The 25,291-nt window shown below is 38.8% G+C and overlaps 1 protein-coding gene across 1 annotated transcript in view; it reads left to right on the top strand.

Moving 5' to 3' along the window:
• Positions 1-2,992, top strand: part of akirin — a 105,775-nt gene extending 102,783 nt beyond the window's left edge. The window contains exon 4 of the mRNA XM_067135180.2: positions 230-2,992. Coding sequence (XP_066991281.1) covers positions 230-240 — 11 coding nt within the window. The 3' untranslated portion in view covers positions 241-2,992. The remainder of the gene's footprint in view (positions 1-229) is intronic.
• The last annotated feature ends 22,299 nt before the right edge of the window (positions 2,993-25,291 follow it).

The following is a 25,291-nucleotide window of genomic DNA, read 5'->3' as shown; positions in this document are numbered from 1 at the left end:
CGCAAAGTTTCAACGTTGAAATACTTATTTGGATATTGCCCTAACCTTGAAGAGTCGGCAGCTGATCCCCCGATGATGTCCCGTTTTGGTTTTGATATTATGATCTGGTATTTTGAAGTCTCTCTTGCTAGCTGGCTATTCACATAGTTAAATAAACAATTGTAATTTATAGTACGTGAGTGGATTACATATGATTAATACTCTGTTATGAATTTAATTTTCTTTTCAGATCTATCCTAAATCTTCAGTTGTTGCTGGTACAGTTCCAGTACAATGTTCATAGCCAAGAAATGTGAATTCATCAAGGAAAGAACCTGTTTTTTCTTCTTTAGTCTAAATGCTGTGCCTCATTATTATGTAAATTGCTGACAAGTAATTGAAAATTAATCGAAAGAGACAGATAAGTTGAGAAGTAAATGGACAGGCAGTGTTAACAAAGCTTTGGGTTGGTATTCCATATTTATATTATGCTTTACCAAAGCTCATCACAGTCTGCAAAGGAACAGAAAAAACAACATATATATATATATTCATATATTGCATATTGAAGATGATGGTGAATAACGATCACATTCGTTTCAGTATGACCATTGGTATCATTAGAATGTAGGGTACTTTGTGAAATTGAAGCATGAGAATATCATTACACATGACATATTCTAAGATAGTGGTTGAGAAGGAAATTATTTAATAGTTAACTTCAAACAATAATTTGAGAGATTCACCATTTTTAACTTAAAATTGTTTCTCGTGTACATGTATGTTGTGTAACAGATCGGAATTTAATGTTTTTCTACAGTGAATATGACTGCTGTAATGTAATTCTTAATGCATGTTTTTCTTGGAGTTCCTTTTCTTTGTCATTTTGTAGATTAATTTCAAAATTCTTTTTTTAATTCTGTGCAAGAGTTACGAAAGACAGATTGGAATTTAAGTTGTAAGCTAATGTTTAAAACATCGATTACTCATTTTATATTAACAGTGCTGGCCGGTGATGATGTGTTTAATTGGAAGCTTGTGTGTGAATGTGTGTATGAATGTGAATGTTGCAAGGTTGTGGACAATTGAAGGGGAAAGTGGCAAGAAGGCTAAAAATGTTATTTTCCTGAATCTGATCATATTTTTGAAGAATACTTTTAATAATTTATTTTATCATTCTTACCCATGTTTTAATCTGTTTGTGTAAAGAATGCTCTCTCTCCTACTGTATTCTGAACTGAGAAATTATACTTTTGCCCGTATGCATCATTCTGCAAAGTTTCATTGTCTTATTGGCGAGAAGAAATTCTTGTATGCTGTTCATTTAATTCTTCAGATTATGAATTTAAGTAATCTTAAACAACATAAATTTTATTATAACCATTGATCTAGGTTTCTTTGTGCATTTTCCTGTGTGAATTTAGGTCCTTGCATTTTATAAATAATTGCAACAAAGAAGTGAAGAATATTCAGTGTAAAACTGGTTTTTCCCTAATGTAAACAAAAATTTAGCAGACTGCAGTATATGAGCAGTGAAGGAAATTTTGGGGTCAAAGGATGAAATAAATAACACTTTATATTCATAAGGACTATTGTCCTGGAGATGGCGTTATGAAATTGCAACAAATATATATAAAGGCGAAAGAAATTGAAGCTCAAGGCAGCTTAATTTATTTTCAACACATGTTTTTTTTTTTTTTCCTCCCTAAATTTATCATTGTTGCTTGTATGTGTATAGAAGGAGCCCTTACCAGTAGAAGGGAGCAAGTGTTAACATCCTTCAAATTTTCTGAAGAAGAGTACATTTTCCCCTGTAAATTATAATGTAGGTATAATTTAAGTGCTTTCTCTTTCAAAACTTCTGTCAGAGTTTGTTGAACCCTGTGCCATCTTATCACATTTTCCCCTTGTTATTAAATGCTGCAACATTGTCTATACTGACTGGTATGTTAAGGTATTTTTATGGTCGCAGAGTTGAAATATTTATTTCTGTCATTGTACAAGAATTATGAAATTTAAAATACACGTGGTTCATTTTTTTCAAATTTGTTGTTTATTCCTCTCATTCTCACTGTACTGTTTCAGGTGTATGTCATGAATTGCCAGATGCATTTACATTTGATGCGACAAGTCTTTAAATAACAAAATTTTAATTATAAAGGGAGTAGAACAGTGTAGGCCTGGAATATAACATGATTAATACAGCATCTGTTAAAAAAATTATGCTAATGTGTATTGTAATGGAACAGTTTAAGCTTTCTTTTAAAAAAAACTATGGTTTGTTTGCTTCTCATTTAGTAATATAGAATGTTACTTCCTTGCATGTGTAAACTTTAATATGTCCAATTTTTTGGCCTGTTCAGTTATGTAGGATATCAGATTTAGGAAGGATCCATATCACCTTTTTCATATTCAATTCTTTTGCTTTCGTATGTTAGTGTAAGAGATCTGATTTTCTGAGGTCAATGCTTGGAGTATTCGCTTATTTTAAATATTTGTTACTTTGCGTTTTATAGATATGTTCATTCATAAGTTATATTTATAATTTGAAAATTGCCATATGAACTTTTATTCATGTATTATAGATTATTTCGGAATGTAATTAAATATTTTGTGACAACCTTATTGAAGAAATGAGCTGTGAGAAAGTATTGCTTATAAATTAACTGCAGTTGTAATTCTGTAATATTTTGAGAAGAGTTTGGTGGATACATCTGTATTTGCATCCCAAAATACTAAAGACAGAAAATAGCCGCTTTCAGAGGCAAAGTGCCAGACTGTTAAGATACTTGGTGATATTTTGTAACTTTTATGATATGTTTTGTATTTTCTAAATTCCTTTATCATTTATTATTACTATCACCTTCGACATAATTGCTTGTTCATCCCATTTTTTATCCCCTTGATCATCTTTCCTAAATGAATGTGCTCTCCTAGCTCCTCATTAAAGTTACTCTTTTATAATTATGACGGTTTTCATCTTATGAATTAAGTGCAGCAAAATTAAAACATTGTGACTTAAAAAAGGTTGTTTTTGAAGTTTATTAATATTCATCCGAAAGAGGTTGATACAAGACAGTATTTGTCAAAAGCTGCAATGCACAAAAGATACAGGCTAATTGTTGACACTGTTGAAAATGAAAAGGTATGATTTTTAATGCCTTTTTATAATTTTAGCTTCATCATGATTGCAATGACTTTTCTACTATGGCTTAAGTAAAATTACATATATGTAAACTTGGGGTGCATCTTATATTGCTGATAGTCTCTCAAATGTTGCTTAACTATGAAATGAGTGAAGAATGTGAGGAATTTATCAACAGTTGAAGTATGACTTGTTGGAATTTATATTGCACTTCTAAGTTGACTCTTGCTTCTACACTGTAACTGTACAATTTAGATATGTATATACATATTAAATGTGTGTTTTGTATAATTGTTTGTGTTTGTGTGTTTTTCTTAGTGCATATCACATATTTTGAGAACTACACAAAGACTGTTGTATGAAAGTGGGGATGCTAATGAAGCTATAACAATATTAAAATAAACTTAGTTTAAATTATTTTTCGTGTTGCTCTCATAACTGAATGAAGGATTGGGAAAGAAATTTTGTGTACAAGATAAGTAATAAACAACTTTTCTGTAATCTTTTTGTGTTGCTATCATACATCTCATTACATATTGAAACTAGTTCTGCAGCCATAGTTGCATCAAAATTTTGTGGGCTTAAAACTTTTGAGTGTTGCTATTGAATTTTATAGATCATTGAGTCATTAACCTTCTGACATTCACGCGCATTATGTGACGATAATATGTTTGTAACTAATTATATACAGTACAATTATTTCCTATATTTATGACTCGTATTCCCCTAGAAATATATTCCTTTACTTAGGGAGGCCTATAACATAGTTTGTATCTCGACTGTTATATATCCAGATCAGTTTTGGTGGGCATGTTTTAAGTGCCAGTCATTCCACTTGAATTAAAAGTTGTTAAAGAGTAAAAATGAGAACTTTGTAAGGAAAAAAAAATAAAAACAATTGGGTACAGCTTTGCTTCATTGTGCAATTTTTACCTGATCATGTAATTCATAACTTTTCTTTATGCAAAGGGATTGGAAGAAACAAGTATGTGAATATTGGGGATGGGAATTCTCGCTTGATGGTCTCGATGCTGTGAAACAAATCTTAATAATCTCATAACCCCTCTCGGGTCAGAGTGGATAGCGTTGCTCATGTGCAAATCACAATATGCTGTAAAATATTTATTTCTCGAAGCAAGGGACGTGGCTTGATTTAAAGGATTACATTTTCAGATAATCGTTTGTAACAGTTTTAAGATTTGGAGAGGAAGAAACAAGTCGTACATAGATAGTACAAGAAAAGGAACAAATAATAGGATGAACATAATGGTAGGTCAGTGTGAGAAGAGGAAGCAACATAAAGAGACGAGGACAAATATAAAAACACAAAAGGACAGCTTACAGATGGGCGCTCTCATCAATCACAGTTCTACACCATCTTCTCAGCCCACGTTGAGCTTATTTCTGCCTCTCAGCTTCATCAGGACGGACAGGCTTAAACACACATTGAAAGGCCGGCCGTCTTAACGGATCTCCAGTTTTGAAGTGGGTAGTCTAGGACAAGAAAGCTGGATATAGTGATGTGCGCAAATGACGCCTGGAATCGTGAGAATAGGTTCCTACGACTCCGAGGTGGCACTCATTAGCCGGCCATACACGGAAAGGAATTCTGACAGGCGAGGTCTTTTGTGACGCATACCGACAGGCTAGGGCTGCTCTTTAGTGAGCAAGGTCAGTTTGAGGCGTTATCCGCTACAGACCAGATCTGTTGTCAGCACCTCAACGGAAAGACCTCGCCTCACAGATCAAGCCTCCTGTAAGGAAAGCATGGAGTGGACAAAGGCGCTAGGGAAATTTATTGAAATGTACAAAGAGCGGCTGTGTCTCTGACAATTAAAACATGAGGTGTCGCAATCAAGCGTTCTTCAGTATCCTCCTTTCCTCCTCCTTCACAGCTTAGAAGCTACAATATCCACAGTAAATACGCTTTCAACTAGACTGTTCTCCAGTAAGAGCTACGCAAAACAAAGTCTTTTTTTACTAGTGGCTTACGTCGCACCGACACAGATAGGTCTTATAACGACGCTGGGATAGGGAAGGGCTAGGAGTTGGAATGAAGCGGCCGTGGCCTTAATTAAGGCACAGCCCATAGCATTTGCCTGGTGTGAAAATAGGAAACCACGGAAAACCATTTTCAGGGCTGCCGACAGTGGGATTCGAACCCACTATCTCCCGGATGCGCCCGGTAAACAAGTCCATTATGTATGTGTTGTGTGTGTTTGGTATTCAGTTCGAAGGCTGGTCTGATCCTCCACAGTTATGCCAACAGCTGTTATAGATAGCCTAGGCATCACTGGAAGAAGCGTACTAGGGAAATGAGTGAGATAGCTTCCCGTTGCTTTCCTCGCCGAGCCAGAAGTTGCTCGCATATCAGTCTGCCAAACCCACTGAAATGCACGCACCAGCTGACCCTATGTGTGATATTTTCATACCATTCATAACAGGGACTGGCTGCATAAGGAATGGTATTACTAGCATCGCTCGTACCTCAAGTCACTTTCATATTGTCAAAGCCAAGGATAAGACTGAGAAGGATCAAACAACTATAATGAGAAAAATCCATTCATGCTTTTTTTTTTCTAGTTGCTTTACGTCGCACCGACACAGATAGGTTTTATGGCGACGATAGGATAGGAAAGGCGTATGAGTTCGAAGGAAGTGGCCGTGGCCTTAATTAAGGTACAGCCCCAGTATTTGCCTGGTGAGAAAATGGGAAACCACGGAAAACCATCTTCAAGGCTGCCGACAGTGGGATTCGAACCCACTATCTCCCGGATGCAAGCTCACAGCCGCGTGCCACTGACCGCACGGCCAACTCGCCCGGTACATGCTTACCTAACATATCATAATCGCTGTGGTCCATTTGCAAGTAATTCTTGTAATCGTCCGGTTCATTTTCTCTCAGATGTTGTATCAGACTCATGTGACTAAAGCTGTCTCGCTGTCCTATCCATGATTTCATCCACTTCGATCGATTTTTTTTGTTTGTATGATTTAACATATTTCAAAATGCACATTCCAACAGCCGCAACAGCATTTTTTCCCCCCCTCTGGACACCGTCTGCTTCGATGTCCATCGCACAGTTCTAAGTACGGCAGACCCGACCGGCAAGGATTTCAAGCTAGTTTGAAAGGCCAGCGGATGAGGCTTGGCCTGCTGAGAACAAAGGGATCATTCCATTAACGAGAGAGTCTGGAATGTTGACAGATTATGTTGCACAACACAACAGGCTTGGTGTCACAGTTGATGTCGAGCAGCGGGCCGGGTCTCTGAAGGTCACGCCTGGCAGGCGGTCTGTCGGATCTGGCCCCAAAGGCTAGGCCTGCCAAAGAATCTGTCCGTGTATGGCCAGCTAATGTCGCATGCGAGGAATTGGTTCCCTTATGACGTCAGTGTGCTGGGCGCACTCACTAGAGTAAGTCGTTCGTATATAAGTGGGGCAAATTTGAACGTGCAAAATTTACTCTTTCTTTTGTATACAGTATACATTTAAATGAAATGTCTTATTGTCATGAATGAATTATGCCACATAATGTAATAACAATTTAACCTGATAGTCTGGAAATCACAATAGACATCTCGACACTGGGTATAGTATACTTTAATGCTCGTTGATCGTCTTTTTTCTGCTACAAATAACATTATGCACTTCATTATTCAGCTTTTGCCGACGCACCTGATTGCTGCATATCAACGGCACACTCAAGAAGAATTTTAACAACAAGCTTTACTATATCATTCTCATATGTATGAATTTAATTTTTTTTCGTGAACAATATTTGAATGTTTGTACTTGGAACAATCTGGACATCCTCGCTATTTTGACGTGTTCGACAACCGATTTATTTTATTGTGTTTGTTCTGTCCTTGTCCTTTTTAAAGCTTTTTCTTGATCTTACGGCTGATGATGTCTACAAGTTAGACGAAACATGTCCCATATTATTTAATAATGTTGTTTAAATAAATAAACGTATGGTATTGTAAAGGTGGAATATTAACTTAACCTTAAAGTATACGTACGACAATACGGACTTTACGATGAAATTTATTTTATGTAATACTGGGTATAGCAATCGGCATTGTTTATGCATACCTGCCAACCCTTCCGATTTACCCGGAAACTTTCCGGTTTTTAACTCGTCTTCCGATTTTCCGATTTATTTTTACTACTTCCTATTTTTGACCAATATAACTTCTAGTACGGCCAATACTCTTCCCCTACTATAAATTCTTATGTGTTTGTGTAATTTACGAAACCTCATTTTCAAGAGTATTTATTTGATGCTTTATTTCGTATTTCGTCCTGCGCCTTCGTGTATCGTGTTTCCCGCTCACCACAGCAGCGTATCCGCTTTATACAGCTGGGGATTCGGGGCGGCAATTGTCCTGCAAGCAAGACAGGCTGGCGCGCGCTAGCAACTCAGTTAATCGGGATGTAATAATGAGTTTATTATTGTTGTTCGCGCGCTGTTAACATCGTTTCTGTGTGTAGTTACGTCGGAGTTTTAGGCCCCTTTTTTTCTTGCATTTGTATGCTTTCCCCCACTGCCAAAGTCGTATGTTAATAATGTATGGGACATATAGAATTGTTTTGTATGTGGTAGTTTCGCGTATTTAAGTGCATCATTTTAATGAGTTGAATGTTTTTAAGTGGGTTGTGTCGGTGACAGTTTCAGGTACGGTAGTTTATTTTCTCGTTAAGGCCAAAAATATAACAAACGTTATCTCCAAGTGTTCAGAGATACCTATAAATTTCCGTTCATTTTACCGTCTGATAAAGAAACTACCATATTCTTTCGCGTAATTAACGCCCTTGCATAATTTACGCATCCCAATATTTTTGTGTCCAAAGTGGACAAAAACAAATGTTCACGTATATGACGCTCCCACAACTTCGAACATCCATCACGCAGCTCCGGATGCGTTTCGAAATAAAGATGTCAACTACTCAAGTAGCAGGCTTCCTATTGCGAAAGCGGGCATTCCAGATACAGGGCAACGTGCTGTTATTAGCCGGCACTAGTTTTAAGAGTGTTTCGGGTACGGGACATTCTGTGATCTCAAAATTGTCAGTCCACAGTATTCGAGTAATACTGCATCATACTAACTCGCGGTGATCAGTTACACCGAAACATACGGGAAGAGGGCAGCGTGTATTCAATGCCCAAATGAAACGTGCGCTACCGCGGTAACAGAAGTGCACGTCAAGCGGCCAACATGTCTCGCAAAGCATTTCGCGGACGAAAAAGCGGCAAGTTTCCGCAAGTAGAGAAGGATCTGCTTAAATATATGATTTTGTGACGCAACGTTGGATAAGCAATTTCTCACGAAATGCAGTATTTTAAAGAATGTGAAATAACCGCTGCACATGGAATCAGTGTCTCGGATTTGAAGGTTAGCCGAGTTTTGATTAATTTTATGTAGATAAATGGACTTCCTCTTCAGCGAAGATCATCATCATGCCAAAAAAAATGACGAATGATTTAAACGATTTTCATCGTTTTGTGATTGAGAAGCGTAAAGTGAGGAATATTTCATCTCCCTTATAGAAACCGCAGATCAGACGCCAATCAGTTTCCATATGCCACAAAGTCGAACAATCGATAAGAAAGGATCATACAGTGTTATCGTACGCGCTACCGGAAGCAAAAAACAACGATGTACTGCAATGCTTGCTATAACAGCTGATCTCAGAAAGCTTACACCTTACATTGATCTAAAACGAAAAACAATGCCCAAAGCAAAATTTCCGCGAGTGATCCACGTTCGTATTCAAGGAGGATGGATGGACACGTCACTCATACAAGATTGGATACAAACGGTTTGGGGTAATGTAGCAGGGTCCCTCCTTCGATGCCCGGCCCTTCTCGTGTTGGACAGTTTTTTTGCCGGTATGTCATTGTTATGGCATTACATGAATTGTACTTTTATTAGTTCATGTTTTCACTCCAGGTCGTATTGTCAGCTCGTAATGGGAAGAATATTTTCCAGTCGGTACTTCAATCCCACGTGTCTAACTTACATGATGTACCCTATTTGAATTTTCAGGACAAATCTCCGGAATTTTACGCCAAATGACGATAACCGCAAACGAGTTGAACCAGTTGTGTTTTTATATTATATTTGATGCATCTTTTAAATGTAAATGAATTGTAAATATCTTAATTCCTTGAATAATTTACGCATCCGAAGTTTTCGTCTGTATTTTTCGTCAAAAAGTGCGTTAATTACGCGAGAAAATACGATATTATGCATTTTGTTGCGTGTGTCGGTGTGACATAAATATTACTATTCGTTTAAGTGTCATAAATGATAATGATAAGGTACATTTTCTTGTAACCATTTTTATGTTTTGGTAGTTTAAGATTTGAAATTTAACGGTCAATTCGCATTGTAAAGGCCCGCTCCCACCTAGTGGAATGGAATCGAATCGAACCGAACAGAATTTTTTTTAACATGTGTTTAAATGGGAGATAGAGATGGCGATCGCCACGAGTCGAATCGAATCGAACCGAACGGAACAGGATTCTCTGCCAAGAATAGTTTTCGACTAGCGGAGCGGAATCGAACAGAATTATCAACATTCGTGTAACTTCGTAAACGATCGGCATCTTTCGGTCAGGGATTTGGCGGCAAATGTGTATCAGGTGGAAGTCAGCTGTTTCCTACAGACTGATGAGACGTTTTAATTTGCGATAGTTAATTTGCTTTATTTATAATAATGGACACAGAAAAGCTGATCAGTTTAGTTCAGAAATACAGTTTTCTTTATGACAAGTCCCACAAGCACTACTGTAACAACAACGTAAGAGACAATGCCTGGGAGGAAATAAGCAAGGAAATAAAAAATCAAACAGGTTAGAAAGATTATATACAAGTTATTTCATAATTGTTGTTGGCCTTACTATAAAATTGTATCATGTTGAAGTACACATATAGTATACTAGTACGATAATTGACATCACTTAGGCCTATATTTATTATATTTACAGTATTTACAATAAAAAATATATATTTACATTGAACAATTTCATAAGTGCTACACTTTGCTGCGGACAACAAACACTTCACAGATTTTAATTTGTGTTCAGTCTACCTCTATTAATGATGTCGTTTTGCCATGGTACGCAACCTACTGCATTAAAATAAGTTTTAAATTCATCACGTACTCCCATTGCAACAGAAGTAGCATTTCCTCCTGTAAAATGCAACCGCTGCAGAGCTGCTGAAGTTGAATTTAACGATTCCTCTTCAACGAACGAAATTACATCGTCTCTCAAGAAATTGTGCAGTACACAAGTTGTGAAAACTATGTTCTTTACATGTTGAGGAGTTTGCTGCAAACGTCTTTGATACAGTCTAAACTTTTGAGCCATTATTCCGAATGTGTTCTCTACTACATTTCGCGCTCTACTAAGTCTGTAATTAAATATTTTCTTTTCTTTGTTGCCATTTAATTGAGCTTTGGAGTAAGGTCGCATCAAATAAGTCTTAAAGGGGAATGCTTCATCCCCTACAATAACATGGGGTAAATGGATATCCGTACCAGGTAGATTTTTCTTTTCCGGAATATTCAAGTTTTTTGTTTCCAGCGCTTTTCCTAAATTTGAATTTTGAAAAATTCCTCCATCACTATTAGAACCAAATGCTCCAATATCCACGGCTATGAATTTATAGTTCGAGTCCACCAATGCCAAAAGAACAATAGAAAATGTGCCCTTGTAATTATAAAACAAAGAACCACTTTTATTTGGTGCTTGTATGATGACATGTTTCCCATCAATGGAACCTATACAGTTTGGGAAGTGCCATCGTTCTTGAAATCCCTTCTCAACACTTTTCCATTTTTCTTCAGTCGGTTTTGGCATGTATATAGGATGAAGAATGTTCGATAAAATTTCACATGTTTCATTAACAATTTTGACGACTGTGGAATGTCCTAACCTGTAGCTGAACGAAATTGTTCGCAAGCTATCCCCTGTAGCAAGGAACCTGAAACAAAATAGAGAACAGTTCACTATATTTTGCCTTATATAGTATTTATGTTACAAATTTAAATTATGGTACTTATGGGCCTGTTTTCTTTTCCAGCAACTGAATGTAAAGAATCCTGGAAGCGTTTGAGAGAATGCTACAGGAAATCTCTGATCAAGAAAGAAAAAAGTGGAAGTCAGGGAGGGGTAAAAAAAGACTGGAGATTTCAGAATGAGCTGTCATTCTTGAAGCCATACCTTGCACCAATTTCCCCACAGTTATCCAATATTTCCACAGAAAACACATCCCAGAATTTAATAATAGAACCAACTCAATATTTTCTTTTGAATGACAATGACACCATTATATCAACCGAACCTGTAACACCTGAGTCTGTAGTGTATATTGAGCCAGAAACCACTGAAGGAACTTGTGCTGCAGATCCTAACCAGTTCACACAAGAAAAACCATCTACTTCACAGGCAACAATCTCACCATCAACAAAAACAGTGCATTCTGGTTTTAAAAGGAAACGATCCCAGACACCTCCATCCACATCTGTAGCTACAGTTTTGTCTAATTATCTGGAAGAGGTGAACCCTCTTGAAACAAACAAAACTGATGCGATAACACACTTCTTTTTAAGTATGGCAGAGACTGTAAAATCTTTGCCTCTGGACCTTCAAATTGCTACGAAGAGAAGGGTACTAGAAGCTGTGACAGATGCTGAGATGGAAGCAGTCAACCGACAGGGTTATCAATGAAGAGTACAAAAAGTACATTATTTTGTTGTTGTTCTGTTCACTGCTATAAGTTGTAATAAAATAGATTATTTTAAGATTCAATTACTGTTTTTATTAAATTTAAAATTATTGCAGCTTACCTCAAGTAATTATTCTCAGAAACTTCAAAACTGGGTAAACTTTTTCTTAAAATATACATTAGTCCCTCATATTATGGTGTATTCCAAGAAACCTTCCTGTATATCACATGTGTTATCAATGAATGCTACTTTTAATCTCTCTATAGTGGTATCTACCTTCGACCTGTTACGAGTTATTCAAAATTATTATCAACTGCTTCCTATAACTCATATGATCTGGTCCCAATGAATCAAGAAATTAGAAAATATCTTACTGACAGGTTGTAAAACGTTTGCTAAGAGACCTGCCTGTATATTTATTACAAGGTCTCCCATTAATAATGTTTTAACATAGGTACTGGAGACAAATCTACTTTCATCAACCATGTTAATACTACTGGTACAAATATCATTCAAATTAGGTTAACAATTAGTAGGCCAACTTATTGGGAACAACCTCAAACAAGAACTAAAAACAAAATAAAATTTGTTTTAGTTCCAATAAGAACTTGGGGCACCTTCATTATCAGGTACAACCAGAGTGCAATTAAAAATTAGTAGCCCTAGTTATTCAGTGAAAATTTAAATTTAAGTAATTCAAGCTTTGAGTTTTAGGCCTAAATTCTAATTAGGCCTACAGCCTATATTATAATAAAATCTTGATCATGACCTTTTAAAGCATTATAAAACCTTTCATTTGTTATTCTGGCTACTGACACCCTACAGCTATAATGTTTGACTTTTGATTTTCCACAGGACAGCAAATTTAAATTTAATAATGTTTAATAAAGCTGCTGTCAAGCCTAATGCTATAAACTTAGAGGATTTAAATTATTATTCTAATGAGGGTTCTATGCAGGACTATTCCTATCTGTCTACCAATAGGCCTAGTATGAAATTAACAATTTTCTCTCGTTCAACTTTTTCTGATATTCTGGGGGTAATTCAGTTGTTGGTGTTGAAAGTATTTTACGTTCCTTATTCTTTTTTTAAGTTTGAACATATTTCCTTTGATATTTTTATGTGAGTTCAAGTTCCACTCTTACAATCTATAGTCCTAATTTTACAGAACATAATAGCCCACTAATACTTGGAAAGCACCACACTAATTTAAATTTGCTGTCTTGTAGGAATTCAAAAAAGTAGAACAGAATAGCTATAGGTTGTCAGTAGCCAGAATAACAAATGCAAAGTTTTATAATGCTCTAAAAGGTCATGATCAAGATTTTATTTCGATATAGGCTGTTATTAGAATTTAGGCCTAAAACTCAAAGTTTGAATGCAGCAGAAAAACCTATTTATAGTCATTAATAACGAATATATGAATAAGGATAAGTCATTTATCTTATAAGTTCACACCGAGTAGCTTTCGAACTTCACAAAACTCTTATTCGACAGGGAATAGAACAAATAAGTAAAATTAGAAGATCACGGCGGGATTACGCCAACTTGCTCTTTCCAGTAAATTTCTACAAGGTAGGTACCGGTAGAGATGCATGCGATGATTATTTCACGGTGAAGTGATGGAGCTAGTTTGCATTTCTACTGCAGTAATTATATAACAATTATTGCTTTTATTTACTTCTATTGCTATCAAATTTCCCAGTCAGCTGACGACTGGTTAGGCTTCACGTTCGAGTTGACGTTAAAATAATATCGGTACTGCTATGGAGAAATTAACATTCTCCGTAACAGCTCGCTAGAATTTCGTCAATAATTTGTAATAAAACTTGCCCACAACAAGCTCACTTGCCGGAAACACTCAACAGGATTGATAACGAAGTGTCTAAACATAGGCCTACCCACATAATTGTCATTATGATATATATATATTCGGTTTTGGCTTACAACTTACCTAAAGCAGACGATCATTCTCAGAAGAGGAGGTACTGGTGCACGAAATCTTGTAAACTGTTTCGTTAAATGTGGTTCTGCCATCTGAAATAGTTGTTGAAATTTCAACACACTCATTCTGAAGTACTGCCGAAACTTAGCTTCATCGCGCAATAAATATTCAAATAAAGTTGCATACTCTCCTTTCGGCTCTCTTGTTAAATTAATTTCATGTACCCAGAATCTTCTCCGATCTCTTTTCCTCTCATTATCTTCATTTTCCGCCTCTTCACACAAAAGTGCTAGCGCTATTAAACTGTCCATTGCGTGCCTTATATTTCCCGCGTAGAATCCCGTTCGATTCTATTCCGCTGCTGGCTGCTAGATGTGAGCGGCCGAGCGGAAATTTCGACTGTTCGGTTCGATTCGATTCCACTAGGTGGGAGCGGACCTTAACTGTAGATATGTATGCCTTTTATCTTGACCTTTTTTCACCTAGACCGTGGTGGAATATATGTGATGAAATCCAGGAATAAAAAAATCTTCCTATTTTTGGTTTCTAAAAGTTGGCAGGTATGTTTATGATTGTACTGTACTTTTCTCGTGTGGTTTTCAAATATCACTAGTATATTAAGTCGCATTTTAATAATTACACAACTATTTTCATAACATACCTGTGTACCGTTACATTTAATTTGCAATGAACATTTCATACTACTGTCCGGCTCATTGGCTGAATGGTCGGCGATAAGGCCCAGAGGGTCCCGGGTTCGATTCCCGGCCGGGTGGGGGATTTTAATCACCTCTGATTAGTTCTTTTAGCTTGGAGAATGGGCGTTTGTGTTTATCCCAACACTTTGTTCTTCATATTCAAACAACACACTACATTACCAACCACCACACGCAATAGTGATTACATCCCTCCATGTGGGGTTGGCATCAGGAAGGGCATCCGGTCGCTAAACAGGGCCCATTCTGCATGTACTATACAGTTCGCATCTGCGAAGGTGTGGGAAATGTGGCAGAAGAGGAAAATTTCATACTACTGCTAAATATGATTATGAGAAAGTGTTAGAATTACTATTTTTGTTTTCATCACTGTCCGCCTCTGTGGTGTAGTGGTTAGTGTGATTAGCTGCCACCCCCAGAGGCCCGGGTTCGATTCCTGGGTCTGCCACGAAATTTGAAAAGTGGTACGAGGGCTGGAACGGGCTCCACTCAGCCTCGAGAGGTCAACTGAATAGAGGTGGGTTTGATTCCCACCTCAGCCATCCTGGAAGTGGTTTTCTGTGGTTTCCCACTTCTCCAGACAAATGTCTGGATGGTACCTAACTTCAGGCCACGGCCGCTTCCTTCCCTCTTCCTTGTGTCTCCCACTCTTCCCATCCCCCACGAAGGCCCTTGTTCAGCATAGCAGGTGCGGCCGCCTGGGAGAGGTACTGGTCATCCTCCCCAGTTATATCCCCTGTCCCAAAGTCTCGCGCTCCAGAACACTGCCCTTGAGGCGGTAGAGGTGGGATCCCTCGCTGAGTCCGGGAGAAAAGCTAACCCTGGAGGGTAAGCAGATACGAAGTTTCCATCACTGCTTAACATTAGTTAGGTTGTCGTAGTACAATTTTGTTGAAATAGTGGTACAAGCTTTGATTTGTTTCAAACAGAGACTCATATTTTCTGATCAAATTGCAATCGCATTAGATTATATAACTCCAGGGCACTATAATGGGGGCAGGCATGGCTTGTAGAGTGACCTGGTTTAAAACAAAACGAACTCAAATTACAGAACACATTCGTGCTCCACATTGGGACCTTTCCCACCGTCCCCCATGACTCATGGGACCATGTGACAACAAACCAACCCTTTCGGGTCACGAACACATGGGACCATGCTCCACGGAAGTCGATAGTCAAGGGATCTTTTTGGTCTGTGCCGAGTTCCCCTCATTGGGATTGTATACTTAATCCACTCACATGGAAGGTTGTCGGCCATACGACTCAGCTAGATCAAAGCTACTCTCCCGTTCCTGAGGTCTGAACACGGACTCCTCAGGGCCGAAGACCGTTCGCGGCATATAGAGGCTATCAAACATAAACTATCTTAAAGGCCTACAATGAACGGAAGAGGATTCTGGATGCATGTTTTTCGATATAGATAGGCGCAAAATCGTTTGGAACAATTTTCTATTCACTCGGTGAAATATACAAAATTTACATACACTCTTGATACTTATTACACAATTGATATCAGCAATCACTTATTTTAGCAGCGGAAAAATCCGGGCTGCCATTGACATCAGATGTTACCTCCACATTCCACAGACAAAATCTATGTGAACGGCAACGTTAGTTGTTACTTTCTCTATTCCAATAAATTTTCCTTTTTGACACAGACGTTAATATCCATATCCCTCTCTACCAAAACAGAGAATAACCGAGAGGTTGTTAATATGATTTCACTTTTTCACATACTATCACTTTGAATTGCCTGTGTCCTATATTGCTTACATAATTATTACATTAGTTTGGATGTATGCTACACAAATTGTTTTGTGTATTATCGCAATTGTTTTGTGCATTATCGCAATTGTTTTGTGCGTGTTATCGCAATTGTTTTGTGCGTGTTATCACCCGATTTAGCATAAACCACTGAGTACCCTACCATATTCACAAAAAAAAAAAACAAGCCATGTTGGATTACTCCATGGTACTGGATCCTGGAGTCCTGGAGTTCAGAAGTTCCATATCTTGTCTCACGTAATCCATTTTTGTAGCACACGGATCACTGAAATTAGATTGTAATTTACACAATTTATCAATTTCTTGCACACGTGTTACCGTTTACTCCTATTACTTCTTTGTCTACCCACTGCCAGTTACATGGAGATGAATATATCGGCTACTTTCAGCTAGTCTACCCAAATTGCACTGTTAAGCCGGGCGTTCCCAGCATTCGTATGATGCAGAATTTTCTATCCCTATCTTCTGTATGGTTTAATAGTTCAGGAACACTCCTCACTAGATTGTTAATCAGTTAATAATCTGACCTGCGCTCTGTTCAGAAACAGCGTGGTTTTATACAGTCCTTTGTTCTCCTCGAGAAATTCTACGTACTATCAAGTAGTTGTTATGCAAAATCCTACTTCATATTTCACGAAGTTTTAGTCTACTTTGCAACCGAGATCTAAAGTACATCTCATTACCGTAATCTTCTGTTGCCTAACACAAATTATAATCGAAAAAACTGAAAGATTTCACTCCCGCTTTGTTCACACAGTATACCAAGGAGCGGTAATTCGATAGCGAACCGACCGTCGTTTCCCGTCGAAAGCTCCTCAACGAATGCTGAAGCTCCCTGGAAGTGCGAAAAACTTATACTGGCCCCGGTGGTAGGGGCGGTTTAGTGACTTCATCCCCACTCTTATTTCGACTGCTCCTGGATAAACCAGCCTGTCGAAATTAGCAATACGCTAGACTGTGTGACTTGGTTATGCACAAGTACGCTATGATATGCGGAATTGGATATGTTCGGCGGATCTGCAGTAATTAATTAATCCGCTCGGAGGGGAAGTAAGGAGTCCCCGAAGGCATCTGGTTTTTCACTAGGCGTACGTACGCCACCGGAGTTATATAAGTTGTTTACCAACGCCTTTCGCTTGGAGAGTATTTTCTACCAGAACTCCTGACTTTATAATTCCACCAAAATTCAGCACACTACTCTAACGGGTGCAGTTTTGTTAATCAAGCCTTATTTACGCCAATAATGCATTAAATTTAGCCCGATCGCTTTGGCATCGCTGTACGCTGGCATTTGTTTTCCAATATGGAGTCGCTAAATAGTGTTCTTCTCCTGCTTCTTCTATGACGTGTGCCTAGTTCGGGGATTCTTTAAGCCACCCAGTGGGCGGGTGAAGGCGCCTCTCTGGCGGGCGTCTTATTGCACAACCTGCTGACACTCCCAACATCCACACAAAGAGAGCTTGCTGCCAGCTTCCTTACCAAGCATATCACCTGAAACAAATATTAATTGTGCCGATACGGTCACAACATGTTTACGTATTTGCATTGTAGGTGGTGCTGCTAGTCCTCAGAATCGATTCCGGAATCATGTACCCGATTCCAGTCGCAATCCATCACTAGCTGGAAAAATACAAACTATTCTTGTTTATATTAATATAACTGCTTAATTGTAACCATTTTTGCTCAGTTCTAGGACGATAAAACTCTGTACAAACACGGAGTTGTTCACGACTTTTCTTGTTGAACACAACTTTCCTTTAGCCTGCAGTGACCATTCGGGACGTTTAAGAAAATGTTTCCCGATTCTGAAATAGCTTCAAAGTACGGTTCTGCGGGAACAAAAACAGGAATGCTAGTTAAAACTTTTGGTTGTGCAGTTAAGGAAAAAGTAAGAGTTAAAGAACTCCCAGCCCTTTGCCCTGGTTACAGACGGCAGTAACGATATGAATGACAAAAAGCTCTACCCATCAGTTGTGACACTTTTCGATGGGGAAACTATGCAAATTTTAACGATAATTCTTACTATTCATGAATCTGACAATACAGACAAAGTAATATTCAATGTTTTGGATGATGAACTGAAGAGGAGGGGAATTATGAGGGATAACTGCGTAGTTTGTGTATGCGACAGTGCAAGTACTATGATGGTGTTTCCAAAGGTGTGAGCTGCTTTATATGTAAAGAAAATCCTAATATTAGTGTGCAAGGCTGTGCTTATGTTGTGTACTTAGGTGCTCAAAGGGGGGTGCAGTGCTCTTGCAAATGTTAATATTGAAAGAGTTTTTAATTGGCATTTATTACTACTTTCCAAATAGTTCAAAGAGGCAAAATGTTTTTAAAAGTATGCCAGGAAATCATTGGTGAAAAGCCTCACAAAATTTTTAAGTGTGTTTCTACCGGGTGGTTATCTCTTTTGGCAGTGTGTATCAAGGGTCTAAGAACATTGAAACCCTTTAAAAATACTCTTCTGTGAATCAGATTCTAGGCCAACTCTATAAAATTTCTGGAAGTTTAGGAACTATTTAGTTTATTTTCTCGGTTGAACCCTGTTGTTGTTTTCTGTACATTACATACAGTTTGCTGACATTTCGAATACATTGCAGTATTCTTTGTCAAGGCGACTGAAATACCCCTACTCGATCCGAGGTAATCAGTCTCCCAGGCAGAATGTCGGCAAACTGTACGTAATGTACAGAAAACAACATGGTTCACCCCGGAAAATAAACTAAATAATTCTACACACCTTGGTAGCTTCACCTCTAAGTTAAGGAACTGTTTGAAAATACTTATACTATGCTTTACCTCTTGTTCTTCCCCTTTCAACTCCTTAAATGTATTCCTCCAACAAGAGACACCACTTATTAATAAACTTCCAAGTTAAATATTTTTTTCAGTGTCCTTATTGTTCACTTTTTGAGAGCATCCTCGGTTCCAGAGTCCCGTATTAATTTGCTTGATGTGAAATTTGGTTCTGCTAAGTTACAGAAAAGTGACAGTGAGTTGGTCATTGGGACAAACATAAGGGCAGATTCTCTAGATGAAACTACATTGAAAAAGTTGTATGCTGATGTCGGACTGTTGTATACAAAAACATGTGTACATTGTCAACAAATGGCGTATTAGGGATAAGTTTCTCGAGCATACTGAAGTTGATGTTTTCCAGAAGAAATCAAAGATTTTTTTAATCTATAGAATTTAGGATTGACTGGTTTTGTAAAATTCTGACACAAGAAATTGAATTTTTGGAAACAGAGTTTAGTAGTTTCCATTTCCGTGGATTCAAAGGGCTGACAGAATTTGGTTTGAAATATTGAAGATCATTGATGCTTCTAAATAAGGAAGTACCCTTCACTGAGTAAGCTAATGAGGCTGTTCTTCTGCTACCCCATAGCAATTCTCCAATAGAAAGAGTTCTTAGTTTGGTAAGGACGAACAAGACTGCATTTCGTGCATATATGAACACAACTGTTAAGTGCTCTGTTAATGCAGAGGATGCACATAATTTCAAAAGAAAAACCCTGTCACCAGTGTACTTAAACCAAGCAGGAACTGCAAGCTGTTACAGGGGCAACTACAGTACTCAACTCACAATAATGATCCTTCAACCTCCACTCAGAAATGTACTGTAGATCTGTTACTTAGTGATGGGCAACGCTCTCGCTCGAGACTCTCGAGACACGTCGCAGATCTCGACACTCTCGCGAGAATCTCGAGACCGATCCTCCTGTAGTGCAAGCTGTGCGACGTACCAGTAATTACGACTGTAAACTTGATAGTATATCATTGGTAGTTATTGCGCGAAATAACGTTCTCATATGAAAACGTGTGAGCCAATACATTACGGTATGTCAAAGGCCTGGAAAAGTATTGCATGAACCCCTTAATACCATTAACGAAAGTGAAAACAGAATCTTAAACTGTTCACGACTTATTTGGGGTGGACATATTAGCTGAATAACCCTGTATAATTTTTTGAATAACTGTAGATAGGATGTACAACTACTTGGATACTAGAGGCGTGCATTTTTCGAACTTGAGACGGGGAAGATGTGCTTTGCTACGTATGCAACCCCCAGTACACATTAGTGGAATGTGTAATCTAAAATGCCTGACTTTGCTCCAATTCTTTCAGCCGAGGTGATGGGTTACGCTCTCGAGACCGATTCTCGTGTGCTGCGAGCTGTAGGATGTAAACCTACCTGGATGCCTCGCAATTGTTGCCGACAGGGTAGCTTCCTGTGATACAGACCGGACCGGAGGTGTTCTGTGACTATTCCTCTTCATTTATATGATGTGACTTAAGTGTCAGATCATCCCAGAAGTATTTCTGCCGACGAATTTTACTTCTTTTGAATAACACAGCGGGCTGTGCTGTGTGGCATCTTCAAAATAACCAACATCCACGACTTACGTTCCATTTCGGACATCGTCTTCAAGTTGCCGCGTACAACTAGACACAATTACATATTGCACTGTCATATACCTAAGCACTTAATTATTATTATAATGATTAACAAATACATCGCAAATGTGAAATATCCCGGTGGCAATAGTCACTTACAGTACCGGTAGTGTAATAATAACAAGCATACTGATGTGGGCAAGTTTTCCTTCGTAAACAGGACTATAAGCGACTGGAATAAATTATCTGCAGCAGTCTTTGATAGCTTCTCTTCCGGTATCAAATCGTTTAAGAAGATCAGTGCTAGTGTAAAGTGAAAAGTAAAAGCTGTAAACGACGGACACTGAATTTGTGATTTTCTGCTGGATTTATAATTTTAAACTAGTAGTATTTCTTCTAATATTTTCTCTCCATGGAATTTCTTGTTGTAGTTGTTGAGTAGTTATGTTTTAACTTTAATATCACTTGTAGTGTTAGGCTAGTATTAAGTTCAACCTATAGTATTGTAAGCCATAGTGTTAAGTAATGGAAATACTTGTGTGTGAATTTGTGTATAATGATGCTGGATTTAGAATGTTAAATTAGTAGTACTTCTTGTAATATTTCCTTTCCATGAAATTACTTGTTGTACTCTTGTTGTCGTTGCTGTTGTTGGGTAATTATGCTAACTTTACATATGACGCAAATACTCTACAACATTCTAAGGAATTATTTCCTTCGTCACCAAAATATCTGTAAATACAAGTAGTGGTGATAATATGATATTGAATGCGGGGTCTAATAACGATGTACACCTACCTGTCGAAAGAATTGGAGCAAACTCAAGCATTTTACACTACACATTCCACTCATGTGTGATGGTGGTTGCATATGCAGCAGGGTGCATCTTGTTCGAATAATGCACGCGTCTAGTATCCAGGTTGGAGTACCTGCAGTAGCCGTCAGTTTCTGTACTTAGCGTATTCATTCGTATACTTACAATACCACTGCATACAATGCCAAAATGCGTATCCTTTATAATAATGTTATACTGCGTCAAAATAGACCTCGGTAGAAATGAACGCCCTAGTCGCTTGACACGTATTTGCGGAATGGAGAAGGTGCGTGGTTTGTTATTCGCATACTCGGTGAAAACAACATTCAGCTCCGACTACCTGTAGGCCTACGACACGCAGCTCGCCACACAATGCGGGTACAACGCTCTCGAAATTTCTCGCGAGAAATAGTGCCTGCGCTAGTCTCGAGAAATCTCGAGACATCGTCTCAGACTGCCCATCACTACTATTAAGTATTTTCTCTCTCACCTTTTTGAATTCCATTTTAAAATTCACTTAAAGGGTGCCCTACTGACTTGTAACTATCGGAATTTTCATCCAGTATTACCGAAATTAGGATTATTATAACATTTCGAACATTTATTGTAACATAGTTTCAGATTTGTGTACGATTTTATATAAATTTGGTTTACGTCGCACAGACACAGATAGGTCTTATGGCGACGATGGGATAGGAAAGGGCTAGGAGTGGGAAAGAAGCGGCCGTGGCCTTAAGGTATACCCCAGCATTTGCCTGGTGTGAAAATGGGAAACCACGGAAAACCAATTTCAGGCTGCCGACCCACTATCTCTTTGATGCAAGCTCACAGCTGCGTGCCCTTGACTGCACGGCCAACTCGCCCGGTTTGTATATAAATAATTTGAAAATTTTCAAAATATCCCTTGAGTACAACTTTTTACCTTGAAACATTTTTATAGTTCTTAGGATTATATTAATAATTATTTATTGGTGTTATTTCAAAATTTACATTATTGATGCTATTAAGCAGTGATGGTCAACGCTCTCGCTCGAGACTCTCGTCACAGATCTGGAGACCCTCGCGAGAATCTCGAGACCGATCCTCCTGTAATGCAAGCTGTGCGACGTACCCGTAACTACGACTGTAAACTTGATAATGGGCCCTATGTCATTGGCAGTTATTGCATAAAATAACGTTCTCATATGAAAACGTGTGAGCCAATACATTTTTTCAAAAACCTCAACTATGAACCCCTTAATACCATGAACAAAAGTGAAAACCGAATGGCAGTATCTTAAACTGTTCACGGCTCATTTGCTATGGATATCTTAGCTGAGGTCCTCCGTGGCTCAGACGGCAGCGCGTCGGCCTCTCACCGCTGGATACCATGGTTCAAATCCCGGTCACTCCATGTGAGATTTGTGCTGGACAAAGCGGAGTCGGGACAGGTTTTACTCCGGTTTTCCCTGTCATCTTTCATTCCAGCAACACACTCCATACTCATTTCATAGCATTTATCACTCATGAATATAAATCACTTTGGGAGTGGCGACCCCATCGTAATAACAGCCTATATCTGATTCATTCATTACATCCCTGACCCGGTCAAATATTGGAAAACAGGTTGTAGGTTTTCATCTTAGCTGAATAACCCTGCATAATTTGTGGGTAACTATAGATGGGATGCACACCTATTTGGATATTAGAGGCGTGCATTATTCGAACTTGAGACGGGGAAGATTTACTTTACTACATATGCAACCACCATTACACATGAGTGGAACGTGTAATCTAAAATGCCCGGCTTTGCTCCCATTCTTTCAGCAGGGGTGATGAGCAACGCTCTCGAGACCGATTTTCATGTGCTGCGAACTGTGCGACGCGACGTCCCAGTAACTACGAGTGTAAGCTTGATAGTTATCACCAGCAGTTCTCATATGGAAACGTGTGTGATGATTAGTTTTGTCAAAAGCATAGGAAAGCACTGCATGTTGAACAATTAGCTCCTTAATACCATTAACGAAAGTGAAAACAGAATGCCAGTATCTCAAACTGTTCACGAGTTATATCAGATGGACCTCTTAGCTGAATAACCAGTATAATTTGTTAATAACCGTTATTAGGATGTAAACATACTTGGATGCCTCACAATCGTTGTCGTCAGGGTAGCTTCTTTTGATTCAGACCGGGCCGGAGGTGTTCTGTCAGTGGCGGCCCGTGGCCAAATTATCCGGCGGGGCACAACTTAAGGTATCGGTTGCAAAATAACACTAATGCGCATGTGAACAAATACACTAACAACTGACTTGTAGAAGAGCTTATCCTGTTTAAAGTTGGTGCCAGTTAGATATTAACACCAAGGAAACCAAACCAAACCCCATGGCACTACAGCCCTTGAAGGGCCTTGGCCTACCAAGCGACCGCTGCTCAGCCCGAAGGCCTGCAGATTGCGAGGTGTCGTGTGGTCAGCACGACGAATCCTCTCGGCCGTTATTCTTAGTTTTCAAGACCGGGGCCGCTATCTCACCGTCAGCTAGCTCCTCAATTCTAATCACGTAGGCTGAGTGGACCTCGAACCAGCCCTCAGGTCCAGGTAAAAATCCCTCACCTGGCCGGGAATCGAACGCGGGGCCTCCGTGTGAGAGGCAGGCACGCTACCCCCTACACCACGGGGCCGGCAACACCAAGGAAAAAGACAATGAAAGGTGGGGTCAAAGGAAACGGGACACGAAACCGTGACTTCTCCATTTCCGGTCAAGTGTTATTTCACTGAGGTAAATAGCTAGGGATAAGCTGGTCCACATTTCATTTAAAACCTGTTCCCCTACAAGTCAAGTAATAATGAATACACTAACCTTCTTATGTATAGATGAAGTCCATTCTTCGATCCTTTGCTTGAGCAAATACTTCGATAACTCGCTGGTTGAAGTCGGGAATCGAACGTACCGTTTTACTTTCAACTGAAAGCATCGCCAGGGCCGTTAGTCCTGAGCCTGGCTTTGTTCACTTTCGGGTAAGTGTTTACGGTTGACGCGAAATCTTTTTCCGGAAAGCGAGTACAAAATTCTCCAAAACTTGATAACCGAAAAAGGTTGGCAGCTGCTAAATGACCTGTGAAACGAAATCTTTCTTCTGCATGTAGTAAAATAGTATCACATGTTTCCAAAGCAGCGATTCGTTTTCGTTGCTGGATAGTTCGCTGCCGCTTAGGAGGAACTGAAGCTTCGTAGTCATCAGTTTCCTCTAAATCAGAGCGAATGCTTCTGATGTTACGAACAAAGTTCGCTAGGAATTCAGATACCAAGACAGGGTCAATATTACGCATCTGAATTTGGGAGAACAGTATATCAACATGAGGCATCACTCTATGGAAGAAATTCAGCCAATATATGAAGTCAGCGTCTTTCAGTAATCTGATAAATCCAGAAGCTTGTCCACAGTGTTTTGATCTGTCTCTATTTCGCATATTGTTTGGAATCATTCAATCAGGACGTCTCTGTTTTCAAACACTGTGTTGAAATGCGGGTCTGAAAGTTCCAACGTGTTTGAGCTGCTTTCGGCAAACGGCGCATTACAACTGTATCTAGTAGTTCGGTGCGTTTACTGGAGCGACTGGCATACTTCGAGCATAGCATCTAATATATCGTTCTGTATCGTCTTCGACGTACCCTTAAAAATTGTTGCAGATTCTAAATGTTCTTTCATTGCGATATCCAAGCTAGCTGCTAAGTCAACTAAACCGCGAAATATTCCAGGATTGTTTGAATCGGTTGATTCATCATGGC

This window comes from Anabrus simplex, chromosome 1 (assembly GCF_040414725.1).
Source record: "Anabrus simplex isolate iqAnaSimp1 chromosome 1, ASM4041472v1, whole genome shotgun sequence".
In the NCBI taxonomy this organism is placed as follows: domain Eukaryota; kingdom Metazoa; phylum Arthropoda; class Insecta; order Orthoptera; family Tettigoniidae; genus Anabrus; species Anabrus simplex.
Note: the sequence above shows the minus strand (reverse complement) of the source record. Positions and strands in the feature narration are given on the sequence as shown.